General features: G+C 31.5%; 4 protein-coding genes across 9 annotated transcripts in view; 2 read left to right on the forward strand and 2 right to left on the reverse strand.

Moving 5' to 3' along the window:
• Window positions 1-19,337, forward strand: part of LOC141533470 (dystrobrevin beta) — a 633,463-nt gene that overhangs the window by 17,852 nt on the left and 596,274 nt on the right. The window lies entirely within an intron of this gene.
• LOC141533478 (uncharacterized) lies at window positions 1,460-4,941 on the forward strand. Its single transcript, XM_074252388.1, has 3 exons — window positions 1,460-1,478; window positions 2,681-2,962; window positions 3,050-4,941. Exon 3 carries the CDS (start codon window positions 3,327-3,329, stop codon window positions 4,509-4,511), a length of 1,185 nt encoding a protein of 394 aa, XP_074108489.1. The 5' UTR covers window positions 1,460-1,478; window positions 2,681-2,962; window positions 3,050-3,326; the 3' UTR covers window positions 4,512-4,941.
• LOC141533517 (uncharacterized) lies at window positions 11,038-12,459 on the reverse strand. Its single transcript, XM_074252436.1, has 2 exons — window positions 12,203-12,459; window positions 11,038-12,134 (listed from the first exon to the last, which is right to left on the reverse strand). Exons 1-2 carry the CDS (start codon window positions 12,390-12,392, stop codon window positions 11,938-11,940), a joined length of 387 nt encoding a protein of 128 aa, XP_074108537.1. The 5' UTR covers window positions 12,393-12,459; the 3' UTR covers window positions 11,038-11,937.
• On the reverse strand, window positions 12,398-13,027 carry LOC141533436 (uncharacterized). Its single transcript, XM_074252327.1, has 2 exons — window positions 12,730-13,027; window positions 12,398-12,654 (listed from the first exon to the last, which is right to left on the reverse strand). Exons 1-2 carry the CDS (start codon window positions 12,947-12,949, stop codon window positions 12,398-12,400), a joined length of 477 nt encoding a protein of 158 aa, XP_074108428.1. The 5' UTR covers window positions 12,950-13,027.

Genomic DNA, 19,337 nt, shown 5'->3' on the forward strand with positions numbered 1-19,337 from the left:
ATTAATAATTGCTAATCGATTCGATTTTTCCTTTTTATCGTGATAACCAAATTAACAACGTTCGACAGTCGTTTCGGTATCTCGCCCAGAATTTTTGGCTTTTCCGTTTTCCAGCAACATGTGGTTTTTCGCTAGCGCAGCTACCAAGCTGCGCGTCCAATCATCAGTCGTGGGATAAATTTCCAGGATCGATGGTTGGTCGATTCCCAACTTAATGTTCCATTCGGCGTTCAGGTGGAGCCCTGGCGTGCTCCCGCTGATTCAACGTACTGTCATTGGTCAATTCTGATTCCATTCCGGTTTCGGGTTTCCCTCGTTGATCGTTGTCGCTTCCAGATGTCTCCTCGGTCATTGATTGCGAACTGAACTGCGGGTTCGCCCGGTCGCTTTTGTCATTCGCTCTCTCTCTCTCTCGCTCACACACTCTTAATTACATAGTAAATTTATTTCGGACGCATCCATTCATACTCATTTTGATAATGTGGCACGGTTCGGCTTAATTTTTAATTACCTCGAGCTTCGCCTTCTGACCGGAAACCACTTGGGGCGAAACAGGCGCGTCGAATCTCAGCAGTCCATCAGCATAGCCAACTTTATAGACTAATTAATACGTAAAAAAAAATAATCTCTATTATTAAATTTTAGTGGAAAAATTTTCCCACGTCACATATATATATATATATATATATATATATATATATATATATATATATATATATATATATATATATATTAGGTGGTCCTTATGTTGTGTTTTTTGAAATTTTTTTCACGATAGTTCTAAATCGGTTCAAAATCTATAAAAAAAAAATCATGCCAAGTTATAGCTCTTAATTTTAATATTAACCCGCGCCCCCCGACGGTCAAAGTTTTAAAGGAAAATAACATGGGAAAAGTTATATTTTTACTTTGGAATTTTTACGTCATAAACTAACCAACAAATCACATCAAAAATATTTTTTCTAATGCAAAATTTAACGGTCTACAAAAAGGTCTCTTATCATTTTTTGATAATTCTAACGGTTTTAAAGTTATTCGAGGTCTAAATTGAAACTATAATCTTTTTCATAGTTTTTTCTGTTTTTTTGGTCATTTAATAGTTCATAAATCATGAACCGGTTATTCTTTATAATCTCATTGGATTTTTTTGTTTAGAAAATTTTCAAAGTAACTGTAACATTGGAATAATAGTAACACCAATTCATTTTTTTAGCCTGAACTGTCGAACATTTTAAAGATTTTTAACTTTTTTTGGATACAAAAGAAATTCGGGACCTACTGTCTCGATTTTTATTGTTATTGGTACAAATATCAACAAACTCCAATTTCAAATTTTGATTTCTGGTTAAAAACATTTTAGAAACCGATCATGCCGCCATCTATTAGATTTTACTTCAATCTCTAACACTAAAATTAATTCTCAGATTACTCATAACCTACATTTATTTCTCAGCTTGATCAAAATCGTTGAATTACTAGTACTGATGCCTTTTTGATATATAAATAAATTTTTTGAGTTCATTTATCCGATATTTAAGTAATCAGTTAAATATGGAGTTATCACGTTTACGTCAAAACATTTTTTTGATTGGTGATGTCCCTTGTGGAAATAATTCTCTGAAAAAACTCTTGAAAAGTCTTTATAACTCTGAATAAGACTTTTCGAAAGTCTTCACATCCCTAACTAAGTAAAGGAAAGACTTAATAAGTCTTCAAAACTCTGCGATACTCTTCAAAAATCAAATTTTCCCTGCAATTTCGGAATTTCTCAAAGAGTTATTAAGACTTGATAAGACTTGTTCAGTTTTACAGGAAAAGAAGAAAATATTTCTTTTCAAAAAAATTACTTATCAGAATTAAATAAAACTATAAAAAAGAATTAATGCATGTTTTAAAAAAATTTTTTTTAAATAATATTTTCATCACGAAAATACTTTGATGGGCATCGAATCACTCATAGTTGAGCAAGTCAAAACATCAACAGCAAATGAAGTGCACTTGCTGTTGGAAACAGATATTACTCAAAGAGTAAATCCAATCGGTATTTAATTTGGACTATCAAATATTAAAGTCAACTTTCTAGGTAGGAAAGAATTTTCTAACCACATGCCACCTATTAGAAACTAAGAACACTCAAAGATTCTAACTGTAAATTCGTAAACTAAAATATGTTAGGTATCAATTAATTCCAGCAGATAGCGTGTGGATAGAAAATTCTTTCCTACCTAGAAAGTTGACTTTAATATTTGATAGTCCAAATTAAATACCGATTGGATTTACTCTTTGAGTAGTATCTGTTTCCAACATCAAGTGCACTTCATTTGCTGATGATGTTTTGACTTGCTCAACTATGAGTGATTCGATGCCCATCAAAGTATTTTCGTGATGAAAATATTATTTAAAAAAAATTTTTTTAAAACATGCATTACTTCTTTTTTATAGTTGTATTTAATTCTGATAAGTAATTTTTTTGAAAAGAAATATTTTCTTCTTTTCCTGTAAAACTGAACAAGTCTTATCAAGTCTTAATTACTCTTTGAGAAATTCCGAAATTGCAGGGAAAATTTGACTTTTGAAGAGTATTGCAGAGTTTTGAAGACTAATTAAGTCTTTCCTTTACTTAGTTAGGGATGTGAAGACTTTCGAAAAGTCTTATTCAGAGTTATAAAGACTTTTCAAGAGTTTTTTCAGAGAATTATTTCCACAAGGGTGAAGTTGCTGTGAAAAAACAAAATGAATTCATTAAAAAAATTATTTGACATCGCACCGTCAAATGTATTTGAAATGGTTGATGAAAATTCCAAAGAATTCTTGAATAATCAGAGATCAGATGAACGAATTGGTTTTATTGCAAATATTAAGACGAAATGCGATGACGATGAAATTGGTGTTAAAAAATTAGAGAAACAATTGGATTTCGAAAAACCTAAATTGGAAAGTGAAAAAGAAAAATCATTATTTGGTAAATTATAATAATCAACTTACTCATTGATATTTTATTATTTTAGAGTGACGATATTTTTTGTCTTATCATTATCCTTTTTTGTAGACAAAAACGTTGAACTCTTATCAAGCCAAGGAAGTGCTCAATCAGTCTCTAGTGGAGAAGTATACATTTCAACTACTGCCGGCCAATTTAAATCAAGAAATATAAGAGGAACTCACAATATTCTCAACGAAAGAGTTGTAGCTACTTTTGACCGTTGTAAAGTAAGCGACAGAGATGCTGTGTTTATAACTACAGCTATTTGTCAGTCGCTTATCGATTTAAAATTATTAGAAGTGGATATTAATTCCATTATTGTCAATCGATCATCTATTCGCCGATGTCGGCTTACTATGCGAGAGTCAAAATCAATGAAATAAAAAAACATTTCCAAGACTTAAAGTTATCATCTATTGTTGTACATTGGGATGGAAAATTATTACCTAATTTGTTAAATACAGAAACTGTTCATCGATTGCCTGTAATAATTACTTCAGAAAGTAAAGAAATTATGTTAGGTGTACCAACGAGTGAAGATGGAACTGGAATGACACAAGCTTCGATAGTTCATAAGACATTATGTGACTGGGGATTCGACATATCTGTAAAAGCAATATGCTGTGACACTACTCCTTCAAATTTAGGCCTTCGTAATGGTGCTGCTGCATTACTGGAAAAATTGTTAGAAAGAGATTTGTTGTATCTTCCATGTAGGCATCATATATTTGAAATAGTCCTAAGATATGTCTTCGAAGATGTTTTTCCAAATACTGTTGGTCCTAATGTTCCACTTTTTATCCGATTCCAAAAGCAATGGGTAGATTTAAATAAACTCAGTTACAAAACAGGTTTAGATGATCCGAAAAATGATAATATCTTGACAAATGAAAAAATTGAATCTATTAGAACTTTTGCGACTGAAACTCTTGCATCACAACTGCCTCGTAATGATTACAAAGAGTTATTAGAGCTTACTTTAGTTTTTATCGGTGTCATCCCCGAAAAATTTAGTTTTCGTAAGCTAGGAGCTTGTCACCATGCACGATGGATGGCAAAAGCTACTTATATATTGAAAATGTACATGCTTCGGGAGCAATTGTCATTGAAAAAAGGTGAAGATAATAAACTACGGCAAATATGTGTTTTTGTGACAATGGTTTATGTTAAAGCTTGGTTTTCGTCGTCAAATAGTGTCAACGCTCCGTACCATGATCTACAGTTTATAAAAGAACTCAACAACTTTAAGGCAATCAACAGTAATCTTGCTACTGTGGCAATTAGTAGATTTATGAATCACTTGTGGTATTTATCACCAGAATTAGCAATCATGGCTATTTTTGATGAGGAAGTTTCACAAGAAACAAAATTAAAAATTGTCGCTAAGCTGCGTAAAGAAGAAGAAACAATTGTGATTGATGATATTCCGGAAGAAGACTTGGATTATACTAGTGAAAAATGTAGTGTTAAACGCTTTCAAACTAAGAGCATAACTGAATTATTATATAATGATATTGACTTTTCGTAACTGCAGAATCGATCAATTTTTTCAATAGATTCGAGTTACAAACAGAATTTTTAAAGATTCATCCTTCTGAATGGGCTCATAATGAACACTATAAAACTGCATTACGATTCGCTAAAAACTATCGGTTGTGAATGACTGTGCTGAAAGAGGAGTTAAACTAGTGCAAGATTTTTGTAATCGTTATACTAAGGATGAAAAACAAATGCAATACGTGTTACAATTGGATAAAGTTCATCGTCAAATGTTGCCTGACGCACTTAAAAAAACTAATGTAAAAACTTCATGAAAGTATCTGTAATTAAAAATAAAAATGGTAATGTTTGTACATTTTCGATTCATTAAAATATTAATAATACACTTCTTTAATTGATTAATACTTTTCACGTAAATTATAGTTCAAAATTATATGCATAAGTAAAAAAGTAATCTAATATGAATAATAACCCGTCTATGATTGTTGAATTATTAAATGACCAGAAAAAACTATGAAAAAGATTATAGTTTCAATTTAGACCTCGAATAACTTCAAAACCGTTAGAATTATCAAAAAATGATAAGAGACCTTTTTGTAGACCGTTAAATTTTGCATTAGAAAAAATATATTTTGATGTGATTTGTTGGTTAGTTTATGACGTAAAAATTCCAAAGTAAAAATATAACTTTTCCCATGTTATTTTCCTTTAAAACTTTGACCGTCGGGGGCGCGGGTTAATATTAAAATTAAGAGCTATAACTTGGCATGATTTTTTTTTATAGATTTTGAACCGATTTTGAACTATCGTGAAAAAAAATTTCAAAAAACCCAACATAAGGACCACCCTAATATATATATATATATATATATATATATAAATATATATATATATATATATATATATATATATATATATATATATATATATATATATATATATATATATACTAGGGTGGGTCAAAAAAATCGAATAATTTATTTTTGATTTTATACTCTGAAAAATAGGTTCGTAGACACCTAAAAAGAATTCTCTCAAGTATATAAGCTCTTAATTATAACGGGAAGGTCCTCCGCTTTGCGGGTTTCTATTTTTTCGAATAATCAGATAAAAAAATTTATATCTCGCTTCCAACTGCTTGGAAAAATATTCCGTGGCATAGATTTTGTGAGAAATTGAATGCTTTACAAAAAAGGTCTCTTATGACTTTTTCAAAAACTCAACCGATTAAAAGATATTCATAGTTGAAGTTTGGCTATTTTAAGGAAAATATTCGTTTTTATTATGAATTTTATAAGTCGATGAAAAAAATTATTTCGGATTGCGGAACTCATGATTTTGTAGGAAATTTACTGCTCTACAAAAATGGTCTCTTATGATTTTTGATTAAGTGAAGCCGTTACGAGATATTCATCGTCAAACATTAACGAATATCAATATTTCCAGTTTTTGATCAATAATTCGATAAATTTTAATTTAAACTATGAGTTTCAGGAAAATTTACATAAATTTGAGTTTCGATCGATAAAGAAATGTTATAAACAATTTTTTTAATATTGTTTTCAGTCTTGAGCTTGTTTGATTGCATTAAAACAAGAAATTAGAGCATTTTTTTCGACATATAGCCAATGATTAGTTTAATTTGAAGTGAATGACATATTTCTTTGTCAAATTTAATATGAAAAGTATTGAATCAAGTGAGAAACAACCAGTATTTAACTTTTTTATAGATAAATTTTTTATTGAATTATCAATTGCAATATAATTGTCTATATTTTTAACATAACAGTACGCTATTACTATAAATAATTTCTTTTATTACAATTTGGGAATGTTTTTGATGTTCTTTGACAACTTGCAATAAGTACTGGAATTGTTCTTCATTTTTGTCAAGCATTGATTATATTCACTGACTAATGCAACAGCTCGCTCTGCTGAATCATTGACAACTTTTAGTTGTTGAAAGTATTCTTTATTTTCGAGATAACTTTCATTAGTAGGCCATAATTCAACATCGATATCAAGAAAGTCATACGGTAGATCGAAGATTTTGAAAAGATTTAATGACTTTTTAGACACAAAGTCACTCAGAGTTCTCTGCGCCAATGAATTCAAATCTTTTTAGCAATTACAAATCTTTTAGCTTTAGAATCTGTACCTTCACGAGTATTAACAGCTTCAACAATACGTTTTTTTACTTCTAATGGAACGCCATCGTCAAACAGTGATAAAATGGCAAGTTCATCGCTCAAATACCATAAGTGCGAAATCATTTTTTCACACGTAGCTGAAGAAATCAAAGGATTGATATGTTTGTACTCCAATAAATTTTTCATAAACTGCAAGTCATGATAAGCAGCAGTTGTTGCAGAAGTTGATGAAAACCAAGCTTTTAAATACAATGTGACTATAAAAATACAGAAATGACGAAGACCATGCAATTCTTTCTGAGAGAGTTTGAATTCATCTCTGAATAGATACATTTTCAAACTATAAATGGCCTTAGCCATCCATCTAGCATGATGAACAGCACCAGGACGTTTGAAAGAAATCTTTTCTTGAGGCATTTCTCCAAGGAAAATCAATGATAATTCCAATAATTCTTTATCTAACTTATTATAACATTTCTTTATCGATCGAAACTCAAATTTATGTAAATTTTCCTGAAACTCATAGTTTAAATTAAAATTTATCGAATTATTGATCAAAAACTGGAAATATTGATATTCGTTAATGTTTGACGATGAATATCTCGTAACGGCTTCACTTAATCAAAAAATCATAAGAGACCATTTTTGTAGAGCAGTAAATTTCCTACAAAATCATGAGTTCCGCAATCCGAAATAATTTTTTTCATCGACTTATAAAATTCATAATAAAAACGAATATTTTCCTTAAAATAGCCAAACTTCAACTATGAATATCTTTTAATCGGTTGAGTTTTTGAAAAAGTCATAAGAGACCTTTTTGTAAAGCATTCAATTTCTCACAAAATCTATGCCACGGAATATTTTTCCAAGCAGTTGGAAGCGAGATATAAATTTTTTTATCTGATTATTCGAAAAAAATAGAAACCCGCAAAGCGGAGGACCTTCCCGTTATAATTAAGAGCTTATACTTGGAGAGAATTCTTTTTAGGTGTCTACGAACCTATTTTTCAGAGTATAAAGTCAAAAATAAATTATTCGATTTTTTTGACCCACCCTAATATATACATATATATATCAGAGAGGCAGGAGTTATTGATGGGGATTTGGTATTTTGTGATTCACTTATTTTTATTATTACAATTAATTAATATTCACAATTACAAAAAGATCAATTATTACGAATGAGTAGATAAACTCGTACAAGGTTAAGTTAATTCAGGCCGCAAACAATATTAGTAATATCTTGCGATAGACCGAGACTTAGGAAATAACGAATTCGCGATCACCAGGACGTCCGTTTGATCTCGATCTCAAAGCAAGACTGTCTTTTCAAAAACTATTCTCAAATAGTCTACCTGCTGCACATTTCTCTTTTCCTTATTAATTTTATGATACCCTTATCATCCTGGGATCCCGACTACGTTGACAACCATGTGCCTACCTAGGCCTAAGCCTACCGCAATAAAACATTTTAGTTATATTTTATTTTACCAAATATTAAAGTAACCCTGATTAAAAATATTGATTGAAAAGTATTGGGAATCAGTCACCCTATGTAAACTGTATATCTATATATACATGAAAAAGAATTGAATTTATTCAAAAGTATTCTAATTTCATCATTTTCAATCCTTTTCAATCAATATTTTTAACCAGGGAACAGTACATTTCTTAAAATAACTAAAAAATAGAAATATCTTAAAGAATATTCTCATCTCTTCATCAGAAAATACTCCACTGTACTTCACTCTCTGACATATATATATATATATATATATATATATATATATATATATATATATATATATATATATATATATATATATATATATATTTATATACAGGGTGATTCAAAATGACCTTCACAACGGTAAACTGTAGATAGAGGAGACGATTCTAAGAATAAAGTTCCTTAGTCGCTTTTTGATATTCTCAATAGTTTTTGAGTTATTCAAAATGTGAATTGACCAATCACAGACAAGCTGTAGAAATTTAGCTAACAAAATAAATAAGAATAATAAGTAAGTTTAGCAACACTGCCACAGCAGACTTCAAGTTAAACGGTATTTATTTAATTTGAAAAGTTCGATTTCTCACAGGAAAGAAACAAAACACGCAATGACAATCTAGAACGTATTTGTATATTTTTATCTTCCCGCTAAAAATCTCAGATTTTCAAAAATCGGGAAGTTATTGTTTTCACCCCGTTTTGCAACAATCGAGTTCTCATCAGATCTCGACGTTTGAAGGTCACAGGAAGCTTCCCTGACTACCCCCGCGATGTTGTCACTGTGTGTGTGTGTGTGTGTGTGTGTGTGTGTGTGTGTAAACTTAGATTTCCTTAAACTTAGATTTTCTGAGAATTTGAACCGATTTGGACGGATAGATTTTACGATTTCTCGAAAAATCTCAAAAAAAAATAAAAAAAAATCATTTTTGAAAGTGATTTTTTTGGAATATCTTTTCAACGGCTCTATCGATCAACTTCAACAACTAATCCGCCCTTAAGCTTGAAAAACCACGCCGATCGTCGTCAATCCGGTCAAAATCGGTTCATTCGTTCGATAGATATCGTGAACGAAAGAAAATCGAAAAAAGTGTTTTTTTGACATAACTTCGTCATTTTTTCTGGGATCGTTTTTAATGATGTCGAATAATTTTAGAGCTTAAAAAATCGCGTCGATTGCCGCCAAAAATGGAGAAATCGGTTGATTGGTTCGACAGACGGCCAGCGAGACAGCCAGCGAAATGTCCAGCGAATATATATAAATATTAGGGTGTGCCAAAATGTAACTTCCTTGGAGGACCTCTTAACATTGGCATTTTAAGTTCCGCTTTTAACAGCGGACTATGCTTGGGCATTTTCTGCGATATTTTGAAGAGAGAGGATTTTTTTGATTTTCAGAGAATTTTTTAGCAGAAGCTTAGTTTGGACATTTCCGCTGAAAATTCAAAATTTGCCCGAAAGTGCCTAATTAAATCTGCTGTTATACCTCGAAAACATATGCATGAAAGAAAACAAGATAGTATTCAACCTATCGAGACTCATGACCAACACAATGGGACTACGACTCGCAAAGAGGAGAGTCTTTTGGAAGCAGTCCACTCAGTATTGCTTTACGGAGCAGAGAAATGGGTAGACATTCAGAAGCAAAAGAAATACTGGCGTCAGATAATAGCGGTGTAGCGGTGAGGTGCTCTCAGGGTTGCCTGCACCTACCGCACGGTTTACAAAGCGGCTGTATTGGTCATAGCGGACGTTGCGCCTATCGATTTACTAGCGTTCGAGAGAGCAAAAGTCTACGACGCTAAAATAAACGGTGACAACTCTAAGAAGGCAAGCGGGAAGATGAAGAAGGTAACGCTACATGAGTAGCAGGAGCGATGGACAGTAATGGAGATGGGCAAATAGACGGGGCGATTAATTTCAGATATCAGTGTCTGGTTCTCTCCAAAGCACAGAGATACGGACTTCTTTCTTACTTGGCTATTGACAGGACATGGACAGCTAACGCCTATCTCTTCAAGATAGTTCTGCACTGCACGCCGAAGTTCGAATACTGTCTGGATAAAATTGACGACGTCGAACGCATGTTCTTCGAATGTGTATGGTGAAAAGACTACAGAAGCAGCACCGAAGTAATTATAGGCACAACGCTCCCCCCTGCAAGCTTAGTGTCCTGCATGCTCAAACAAGAAGACAACTGGTTAGCTGTAGCAGCCTACGTGCAGCACCTTCAAAAAGAAAAAACTGCAAAAAGTGATCAGTAACCAGGAGCAGGTGTCGGGAGACGAAACACGAACTAGATTGAAGTAATGCTAACGTGGTTCCGATCCAGTCTTCCCAATAACATCTATAGGGAACAGAGAGAGGAGGTTGTTTAGTCGGTATTGATGATTAACATTAGTCTGTTATATAATATAATATAAATGGGGTATTCCATGCCAAATCGACCACTTTTGACCCCGACCCTTTTCGATTTGGCCGAAAGTTTTCCATCCTTTTCTACCCTATAAAAAACGGTTCTCAGAATTTTTTTGAATTTTTTTACCTAACTCCAAAAAAGTTATGAATTTTTCAAAAAAATGGCTTTTTTATTTTCAAATAGCCATAACTTTTTCAAAACTAAACATTTAGGTACCTTTTTTTTTTTTTTAATTTTTGTTTTTAGATGTACTTTCCGATAAAAAATATTAAAAAATTTTTGTAAGTCAATACATATGGAATTTTTCAGTTTTTGACAAAAATCAATGATTTTTCGAAGTTCGACATTTTTTTTTAATTTTTTTTTCTAAAATAAACTTTAATTAATTCCACAGTTATCCCTGTAGAACCCAGATTAGGCCGATTTCTCTTTCTATTTTTTTTATTCAATTGAAAAAATATTGTTAAATTTTCAAAAATGGAAAAAAAATTTTTTTTCATAAATTTTATTTATATAATGAGATAAATACAATTCAACGATTTTACGGCATTACATTCACAATTTAGAGGCTTCATCGATGACTGTAATTAGTAAGATCAATAATTGATGCAGCTAAAATTAATTACTTTTCTCTCTGTCGTTTAAATATTTTACAAATTCTGTGTTCATTCGAATTCGAAAAGTTTTTAACTAGTAAACAACCATTTTTGTCCGGAATTATACAATGTAGTTGTTGAGTTCCTGTAATCGGTTTCGTTTTCAAAAATCGATGATTTAAATCATTTACTGCTGTGTCATAATCTTCTTCTGGGGAAAACTTCACTATAATATTCGGCAAGTTATCCGGTGCAGAAGCCCATTCAAAAAGTTCTTCTGGTGTCGTTATTTGTTTGTCTACCGCGAGTTGGAGACTTGCTCTCGCTGCAAGTCGTTTGAGAATACCACCGATTCCATCACACGGACCTTTCCCATGGGCAGTCGCAAAAAAATGCCATTCAGCAGGAATATCAAAATCATCTTCGTGGTAATATAAATTTACAAAGTTTTTAAAGTTTTTAAATTGTTGAGGAGCTCCATCAGAAAAATAATAAATCTTGTTACAACGTTCAGGAAGACTTTTCACGTAATCAGTTATTATTTCGATGAAAACATGAACAGCAACGGCATCATGTTTGTTAGAATCTGAGATAATTATTAAATTTTGTGTTCAAGTTTGTTATTTACTGTATAATAAATAACGACTGGAAAAACTGTTGCCTGATTATTATTCCAGTGAAAACCAGCTGCCGCATTTTGTACTACGAAGGCATAATTTTCTGCAAAATCACAAATAATAACGTATTCGTTTGGTTTCAATGTTTCTTTCAATGTTATTCTTTCAATGATTTATTTCACAGAAACATTGGTATAATTCTTTTAAGTTAGACAGGATAAGTCTTTTTTGGACGTGTATCCGATTACCATCATCACTTCGAATTGATACAAAGTCTTTCATACCGGGCATTTGAGCACTATACTCATCATCGTTGTAAAAATTTTCAACTTTTAATTTTACCTGATCAGTAATTGTCCTCCCTATACAAAAATGTTGAGTAATTTAGTTTTCAAGTGTATTTAAAACATCGATTTTACGCTACCCATACCTAATTTCGATTCAGGTGTAGAAAGTAAACCCGTTTCTTCAACCAAATTTTTTGCTACTCTTGACAAATGTCTTGATGTATTCATAGTTTCACAAATACGTCTCTCACTCCATTTTACAGGTAATAATGTTAAAATTTGTATTTTCAAAGACTTATCAGTTTCTTTATCGTTGAATTTATCATACAACATTTTAATTAGAGAGCGAAAATTTTCACCATCGTCATCAATCGATTCTTCATCTGAAGAAGAAAGCAAAATTTTTTAAAGCTGTCGGATACCCGATTTATTTTATTGTTCAAAAATTGATTATCATTCAATTTCTTCGATGGAATCGGTGATTGATTTAACAATTCTAATGCATGGTTTATTACGGGTAATTGAGTTGCAGCGCTAACTTGGGATCCTGAGCTTGATTGTGATGCTTTGGGTTCGCTATCAAATGACATGGAACCTTAAAAAATAATAGTGAAACATATAGCTACTAGAAATGTATTCAAGTAACGTATAAATAATTAAAAAAACTTACGGAATGATAAGGATAATGGGAGATCCATGGCAGTTGTATTACTATCATTATCAGCCTGATCATTGTTGTCATTATTGTCACTATAGTTGTCTTCACGGTCACTTACATCAGCACTAGGATCATTACGAGCATTTGTTTGTTGTTTCACTAACTCTGAAGTTTTTTTTCGACATGAACTGCATAATAAATAATTATCATCTAATCCTAACGTTACTTTCATAATATCAGTCGCCGGACGTAAACCAATTTTTTTAAAATGAGATTCCAACTCAAAAGGATTACAACACCGATCAAATACCTTTTTGACGCCATAAAGACAAATTAAAAAAGCGCTTATAAACTAGAGAAATTATTTATTTATACAACAAATGTAATGACAATCTTTTATAAAACACTAGATTGCACAAAAGATTTATAGGTTATGTTTTAGATCTCAAAATGAAAAAGCCGCACTTTTAATCAAAACATACTAGCTTATAGCATCTAGTTTACTGGCTATAGTAATAGGTAAGTCGATAATTGTTATCCCTAGTTTATCGATCTAATTGATATATTAAAATTTGAATCTTACTAAATACAGTCATCGATGAAGCCTCTAAATTGTGAATATAATGCCGTAAAATCGTTGAATTGTATTTATCTCATTATATAAATAAAATTTATGAAAAAAAATTTTTTTTCCATTTTTGAAAATTTAACAATATTTTTTCAATTGAATAAAAAAAATAGAAAGAGAAATCGGCCCAATCTGGGTTCTACAGGGATAACTGTGGAATTGATTAAAGTTTATTTTAGAAAAAAAAAAAATTAAAAAAAAAAATGTCGAACTTCGAAAAATCATTGATTTTTGTCAAAAAACTGAAAAATTCCATATGTATTGACTTACAAAAATTTTTTAATATTTTTTATCGGAAAGTACATCTAAAAACAAAAATTAAAAAAAAAAAAAGGTACCTAAATGTTTAGTTTTGAAAAAGTTATGGCTATTTGAAAATAAAAAAGCCATTTTTTTGAAAAATTCATAACTTTTCTGGGGTTAGGTAAAAAAATTCAAAAAAATTCTGAGAACCGTTTTTTATAGGGTAGAAAAGGATGGAAAACTTTCGGCCAAATCGAAAAGGGTCGGGGTCAAAAGTGGTCGATTTGGCATGGAATACCCCAATTTATGTATGTATTTATACATACATAAATATATTTTTTCTAAACTCTATAATAAAAAAAAAAAAAAAAAAAAAAAAAAAAAAAACGAATTTTATTACATGAAATTTATTTAAAGATAAAGCCAATAATATTTTTTTTTCTTACCTTCTGTTCAGAGAACAGGCCCACTCGCGATTAATTCGTCACTGTAGGCTCCCAAAATTATATGAGCCGCAACTGACAATCGCTCGTTCCTGCAAATGTCAGCCAACCAGAAAATTCAATGCTTTGAATTTTCTGACGCTTGCGCAAACCGAGTTACTCTGACATTTCTAACACGCCAGATGTATTGAATTTTGCTATTGGTTACTGGTGTCGACATCGATAGAACGAACTTTCTGATTGGTTGATCACTCCGCTGACATGTGCAGTCAGGCTTCACGAAACTGACCAAAAAGAAGACGCATTATTATTTTTATCTTTCGCAACCACGTTTTGGGTGCAACGCATCGCCATCATTATTCTGTAATTTCGCCAGTGCCAAAATTCCGATTTTTTTGCTTAATTAATAACTTGATTAGCCTAAATTAATTGTGATTAATTTCTCTAGAGTTTGTTACAGATAATTTATTTTGATTGTGCAATATTTCACCGCAGTATTTCCAGTGCCGTTTTCGGTTTCAACCTCGTGTCAACCGGCTTCGCTTTCCTTGTTTAAAATTTCTAATAGGATCCTATCAAAAGCGACAAAAGCCACTTAGAAATCCATAAATTTTATTGGTTTCTAAGTGGCTTTTGTCGCTTTTGATGGGATCTTATTGGAGTTTTCCAATAGGGTTATTACACACGCTTTACATAATCTATCCGCTTATTCAATAATCCACTAACCAAGTAATTAAATATAAAGTGTCATAAGTGTAAATAAATTTATAGTTTATATTTTAGTAAATATTTCTATGTTTTTAATTGAGATAACCAGTCTAAACCTGATCCAAAGAATTTCCCGCATAATAATACATTTTACACCTTCCCAACTACAAAATAAGTTTAAAAAGGTATCAAAAGGCGACGAATAATGGCTCTAATTGAAGATGATTATGTGAATCATCATAAATTTAATATATTACATTAAAGTTATCTTTTACGGCTTAAAAATTTGTATGAAATTCATAAATCAAATTGAAATTTTTTGGACATCTAATCAAAAACTCATAAAATTAGTACACATGAAAGTTTGATGATGAATATCTTTTAAACGCTTAATTTAATCACCAAAATATAAGATACCGTTTTTATAGAGCAGTCGATTTTTTAAAAAAATTAGTATTGCGCATTTTATAATAGTCATTCACTGTCGGATCATAAAACTCTTAAACAAAAATGACATTTGTCTTAAAATAATCAACCTTGAATCTTTAATATCATTCAAATAGTGAGGTTTATGGAAAAAAACTTAGATACCTTTTTTGTAGAGCATTATATTTTCTACAAAATTCTGCGGAAATATTTTTATGTACAATCAATTAACGATCAAGTATGAATTTTTTTCGATTGGACTGAAAAAAGAATTGAAATACTGCGATGCGGAGGACCTTTCTATTAAAATTAAGAACTCACATTTGGTGAGAATTTTTCTAACGTGTCTAGTAACCCATTTTTCTGTCCACTTATGAAAAAAAAATGATTTATTTTTTTGATCCCCACCCTAGCGAACATACCGCAAAATCTCAACCTTTGGGTAGACCTATGATTTGGAGAGAACAAGTTAATCACATTGATTATTGTCATGTTTGCTGTACCAACGTAAAAATTTTAATGCTTAAAATTAAAATAAGATAGCCGACGCAAATGTAACCTCAGTAACACGTCTCATCCCACACGGTCCAGAAATTCTATTGCCCCTTCCAAGTTCAATATTTGATCTCAGCTCAACACCGTTAGAACAGAATTTACAACGTCAAGAGTCAAAGAAAGTCTTTGAACCAATTTTAAATCAGCCACAGAAATTCACACAAGGTGAATCAAATGGTTTAATTTGAAATTTAAATCTTTCTATTGAATCTGCTCAACTTCTTGGGTCTAGTTCATGCAAAACACCTGTTACCTCCTGATACACATTTTGCTTGGCATAAGAAACGTGAAAAAGAATTTGTACCTTTTTCCGGTCAAGAAGAATCATTAGTTTATTGACACAATATTCCTGATCTCATTAAAAAGTTAGGAGCGTAATATGATGCTGAAAAATGGAGACTTTAAAAATTCTTCGAAACAAAGTTTAAATGCTGTTCTTTTACACAATACGTATCAGTATGCTTCGGTTTTTGTTGCTCACTCTGTTCATTTAATAGAGACTTATGAAAATTTTTAAAAAGTACTAAATAAAATAAATATGAAGAACACGGTTAGGTTAGGTCAGCGGACTCGATACACAAAATATCCTTGTTTTTTGTGCAAGTCGGACAGTAGAGCCCGAAACAAGCATTACGTTTAGAAACAATAGAATCCTTGTACAAATCTCAAATCGGAAACCAAAAATGTTTTACGAGAAAATTTAATTTATCCCGAGAAAATTTTATTACCTCTGTTGCCTCTGCTTGCTATTAACCCCGGTATGATGAAACACTTTTTTAAGGCAATGAATGAAGAAAATGATAGTTTTAAATACTTGAGTAAAAAATTTCCAAGATCATCAGATGCTAAAATAAAATTTTAAGCAAATGTAATTTTTGACATATAACCTCATTCACGTGTACAAAACAAAATAAAAAATTAATCGAATCTTATTTATCGCTACATTCAAATCTATTCATAATTACTTCAAAAACTTATCATACTAAACAAACTATTTTAGAAAATCAAATAAAACATTGAAAAGGCAAAACTTCAGTCAAGACCTTTCTAGTGATACCAAATTTAATTATAAAGACCCATATTATTATATAAAAACACTGGCCACAAAATTTCGCTCATTTTCGTAATAATAAGATTATTTAAAAGATCAAGATAGAATATTACGTAAGAAAGGGGGGGGGGGGTCAGGTAATCTCACGTATACTTACATGGGGGTGGGGGGAGTCAGAAATCACTAAAATTGTCCTTACGTAATTAATGAATGACCCCCTTAGTTATATTATCTTTGATCTTTAAAAATTCAAACAAAAGGGATTAAGAGAGGAATAAGAAAGGACCTTCTTAATGTTAGTTTATAGAATATGCAAAAAAAAATTGTTTATATTTCCAAAAAAATAACGTTTTTAATCACAGAGCGATGTGATCTGATACCCTCGTAGTCATAGTTTGAGACTAGTAAGTGAGTCCCCAAGGTGAGGGTGTCGGCGTAGAGAGAGAGTGGGGAGAGCACAGGAAGAAAAAAACGCACCGACAAAATTTTGAAGAGTTATTGTGACCTAGCTAAGCCTAGCTGTACAACACGCATAAGAATTCTTCAATCCAGGTAATTAGTGAATTTCGCTCGACTGAAGTGAAACGAAGTGCTAAAAATTTATTAATTTATTGCTTGCTAGGCCTTCATGTCAGCTTACATGAATTAATCCTAAATTGTAATGAGTTCTAATGCCAATTTGCAGTTACAAGTGAAAGAATTATCAAGGAGTTCGCGATGCAGTGCCCGAAGTCTTTGCCGTCAATCCGAATACCTGAACGAGGAGAGATTTTGTACCAGCATCGAGACAAGGAGCTGCAGCTCGTCGAGGGAGTGCAAATAAAGCTTTAAGAAATTTTAATTGTGTAAAATGGAACAAAAGTAAAATTAGAATCAGGAAAAATCAGTTAAATTGTTAATTTAAATTATTTAGTTAAAAGTACAAAATCAAAATACAAAATCGAAAATCAAACACTTTTAAATTTCGTCAGAAAAAAAAATTGACAAAAGTTCGGGAGAGAGTCAGCCATCTTGTCTCGCGCTAATACGTTGATTAGTGGATACGCAAGGTCGAGACTAAAATATTAGTGCATTGTAAACTAAAATATAATCCTCAGTTTTCAAATAAACTCAAACAAAACAAATTTTAAGTTTCAAGCAACACAAAAGGAAGTAAAGTAAAATAATTTAGTAGAAATAAAATAAAACTCAGTCATTCAGGAACAAGTGAAATAATATAGTCAAAATTGAATCAAATAATATCAATTGACAAATTCTTAATTCAGAAATTTAGAATAAGTAAATTAATGCGTAAATTCTGACAAAATAATTTGGACAAAATGAGAATAATTTGGTAAAATAAACTTACAAAATTCTGGCAAAAATAAATCTGACAAAAGTAAATTAATTGAAAATACATTGGTGAATTCTCGAACACAACGAATACATTGTCAGCAGATTATTAAGACCTCTATAGTCAGATTTTAATTTCTTAATTCAATATACGAAGACCTCTTATAATCAAATATTTATTGTTGTATTATTAAGACCACAACAACAAATTAGTGAAGAATTTTAAATCAATAAATAGGAATTTGGATTAGGATTTATAAATAAGTTGGTATGAATGGAATAAATGAATTAAGGGAAAATCAGTTAATCGGATTTTAATTGGGAAAATTAATTTGTAAAATTTTAGGAATATTAGTTCGTGTGTTTGGATAAATAAAATTATGGGTTTGCGTGTTATTTTCAATTGTAGAGCTGCTTAGGGATTTATGGTGTCCTCCTCTGTTCCCTGGACACACTTCTTTGCATAGACGCCCAGGTAGAGGTTCAATAGGAGTAAGTTAGAAATCTTTGCATAGACGCCCAGATGGGGGTGCAATAGGGATTAAGATGGAAAAATAAATAAATTGTGGGAGTGTGTGGATTAATATTTACAGTGTTGCCTAGGGATTCATGGTATCCTCGTCTGTTTCCTGGGCACACTTAAAACCGTTCTATAGACGCCTGGGTTGGGAGTATAACGGTAGTAAGTTAGAAACCGCTCCATATGAGGGTATCGTCGGGAATAGAAACTATAATAGAAAACCGCAGAGTAGGCGGAAATGAGGTCTAGTGTTAAGTTTATTTGACTATTTTGTAAGGGGTTTTATTTTGTAGAGGGTTGGTTAAATAAAATAAGTTTTGAAAATGAAAATCTTTTCATGGTTTTTGTTTCCTTCCTAGCAATCTCTCATGGTCCTGTAGTATTACTCCATGTTCCGGTCCAGTTCTTGGATACTGTGTACAGAAATCCAGTGGCACTCTAAATAAATATTAGAGGCGACCAATAAGTGAACAACATCCGTTTCAACAGAGTTTATAAGTTTACTAATAAGATTATCTCGATGGATATGATCTTCTTCGAAGACCGAAAGAAACTGTTTAGAAGAGAATTTAATTTCTTACAAGTCTGTCTTCATGATTTTATGCCCAAATTTAAATACATTTTTCAATACAAATTTGAATACATACGTCGGTAGATGTTCTTTTTCTTGAAAATCGTAGTTTTTCGTCAAATGGAAGGATTTTTTTGGGCGCA

Source organism: Cotesia typhae, unplaced genomic scaffold (assembly GCF_013202065.1).
Source record: "Cotesia typhae breed Kobodo isofemale line unplaced genomic scaffold, CoteBio_Ctyphae contig_9, whole genome shotgun sequence".
NCBI classification, from domain to species: Eukaryota; Metazoa; Arthropoda; class Insecta; order Hymenoptera; family Braconidae; genus Cotesia; species Cotesia typhae.

Bases quoted from the DNA above. Each gene is read 5' to 3' on its own strand.
- LOC141533478 (XM_074252388.1), top strand. From the start codon at position 3,327: ATGTCGGCTTACTATGCGAGAGTCAAAATCAATGAAATAAAAAAACAT.
- LOC141533517 (XM_074252436.1), bottom strand. From the start codon at position 12,392: ATGTTGTATGATAAATTCAACGATAAAGAAACTGATAAGTCTTTGAAA. The intron at 12,135-12,202 runs GTATGGGTAGCG...ATTTTTGTATAG, and splicing joins TACACCTGAATCGAAATTAG to GGAGGACAATTACTGATCAG.
- LOC141533436 (XM_074252327.1), bottom strand. From the start codon at position 12,949: ATGAAAGTAACGTTAGGATTAGATGATAATTATTTATTATGCAGTTCA. The intron at 12,655-12,729 runs GTAAGTTTTTTT...TTATTTTTTAAG, and splicing joins CCCATTATCCTTATCATTCC to GTTCCATGTCATTTGATAGC.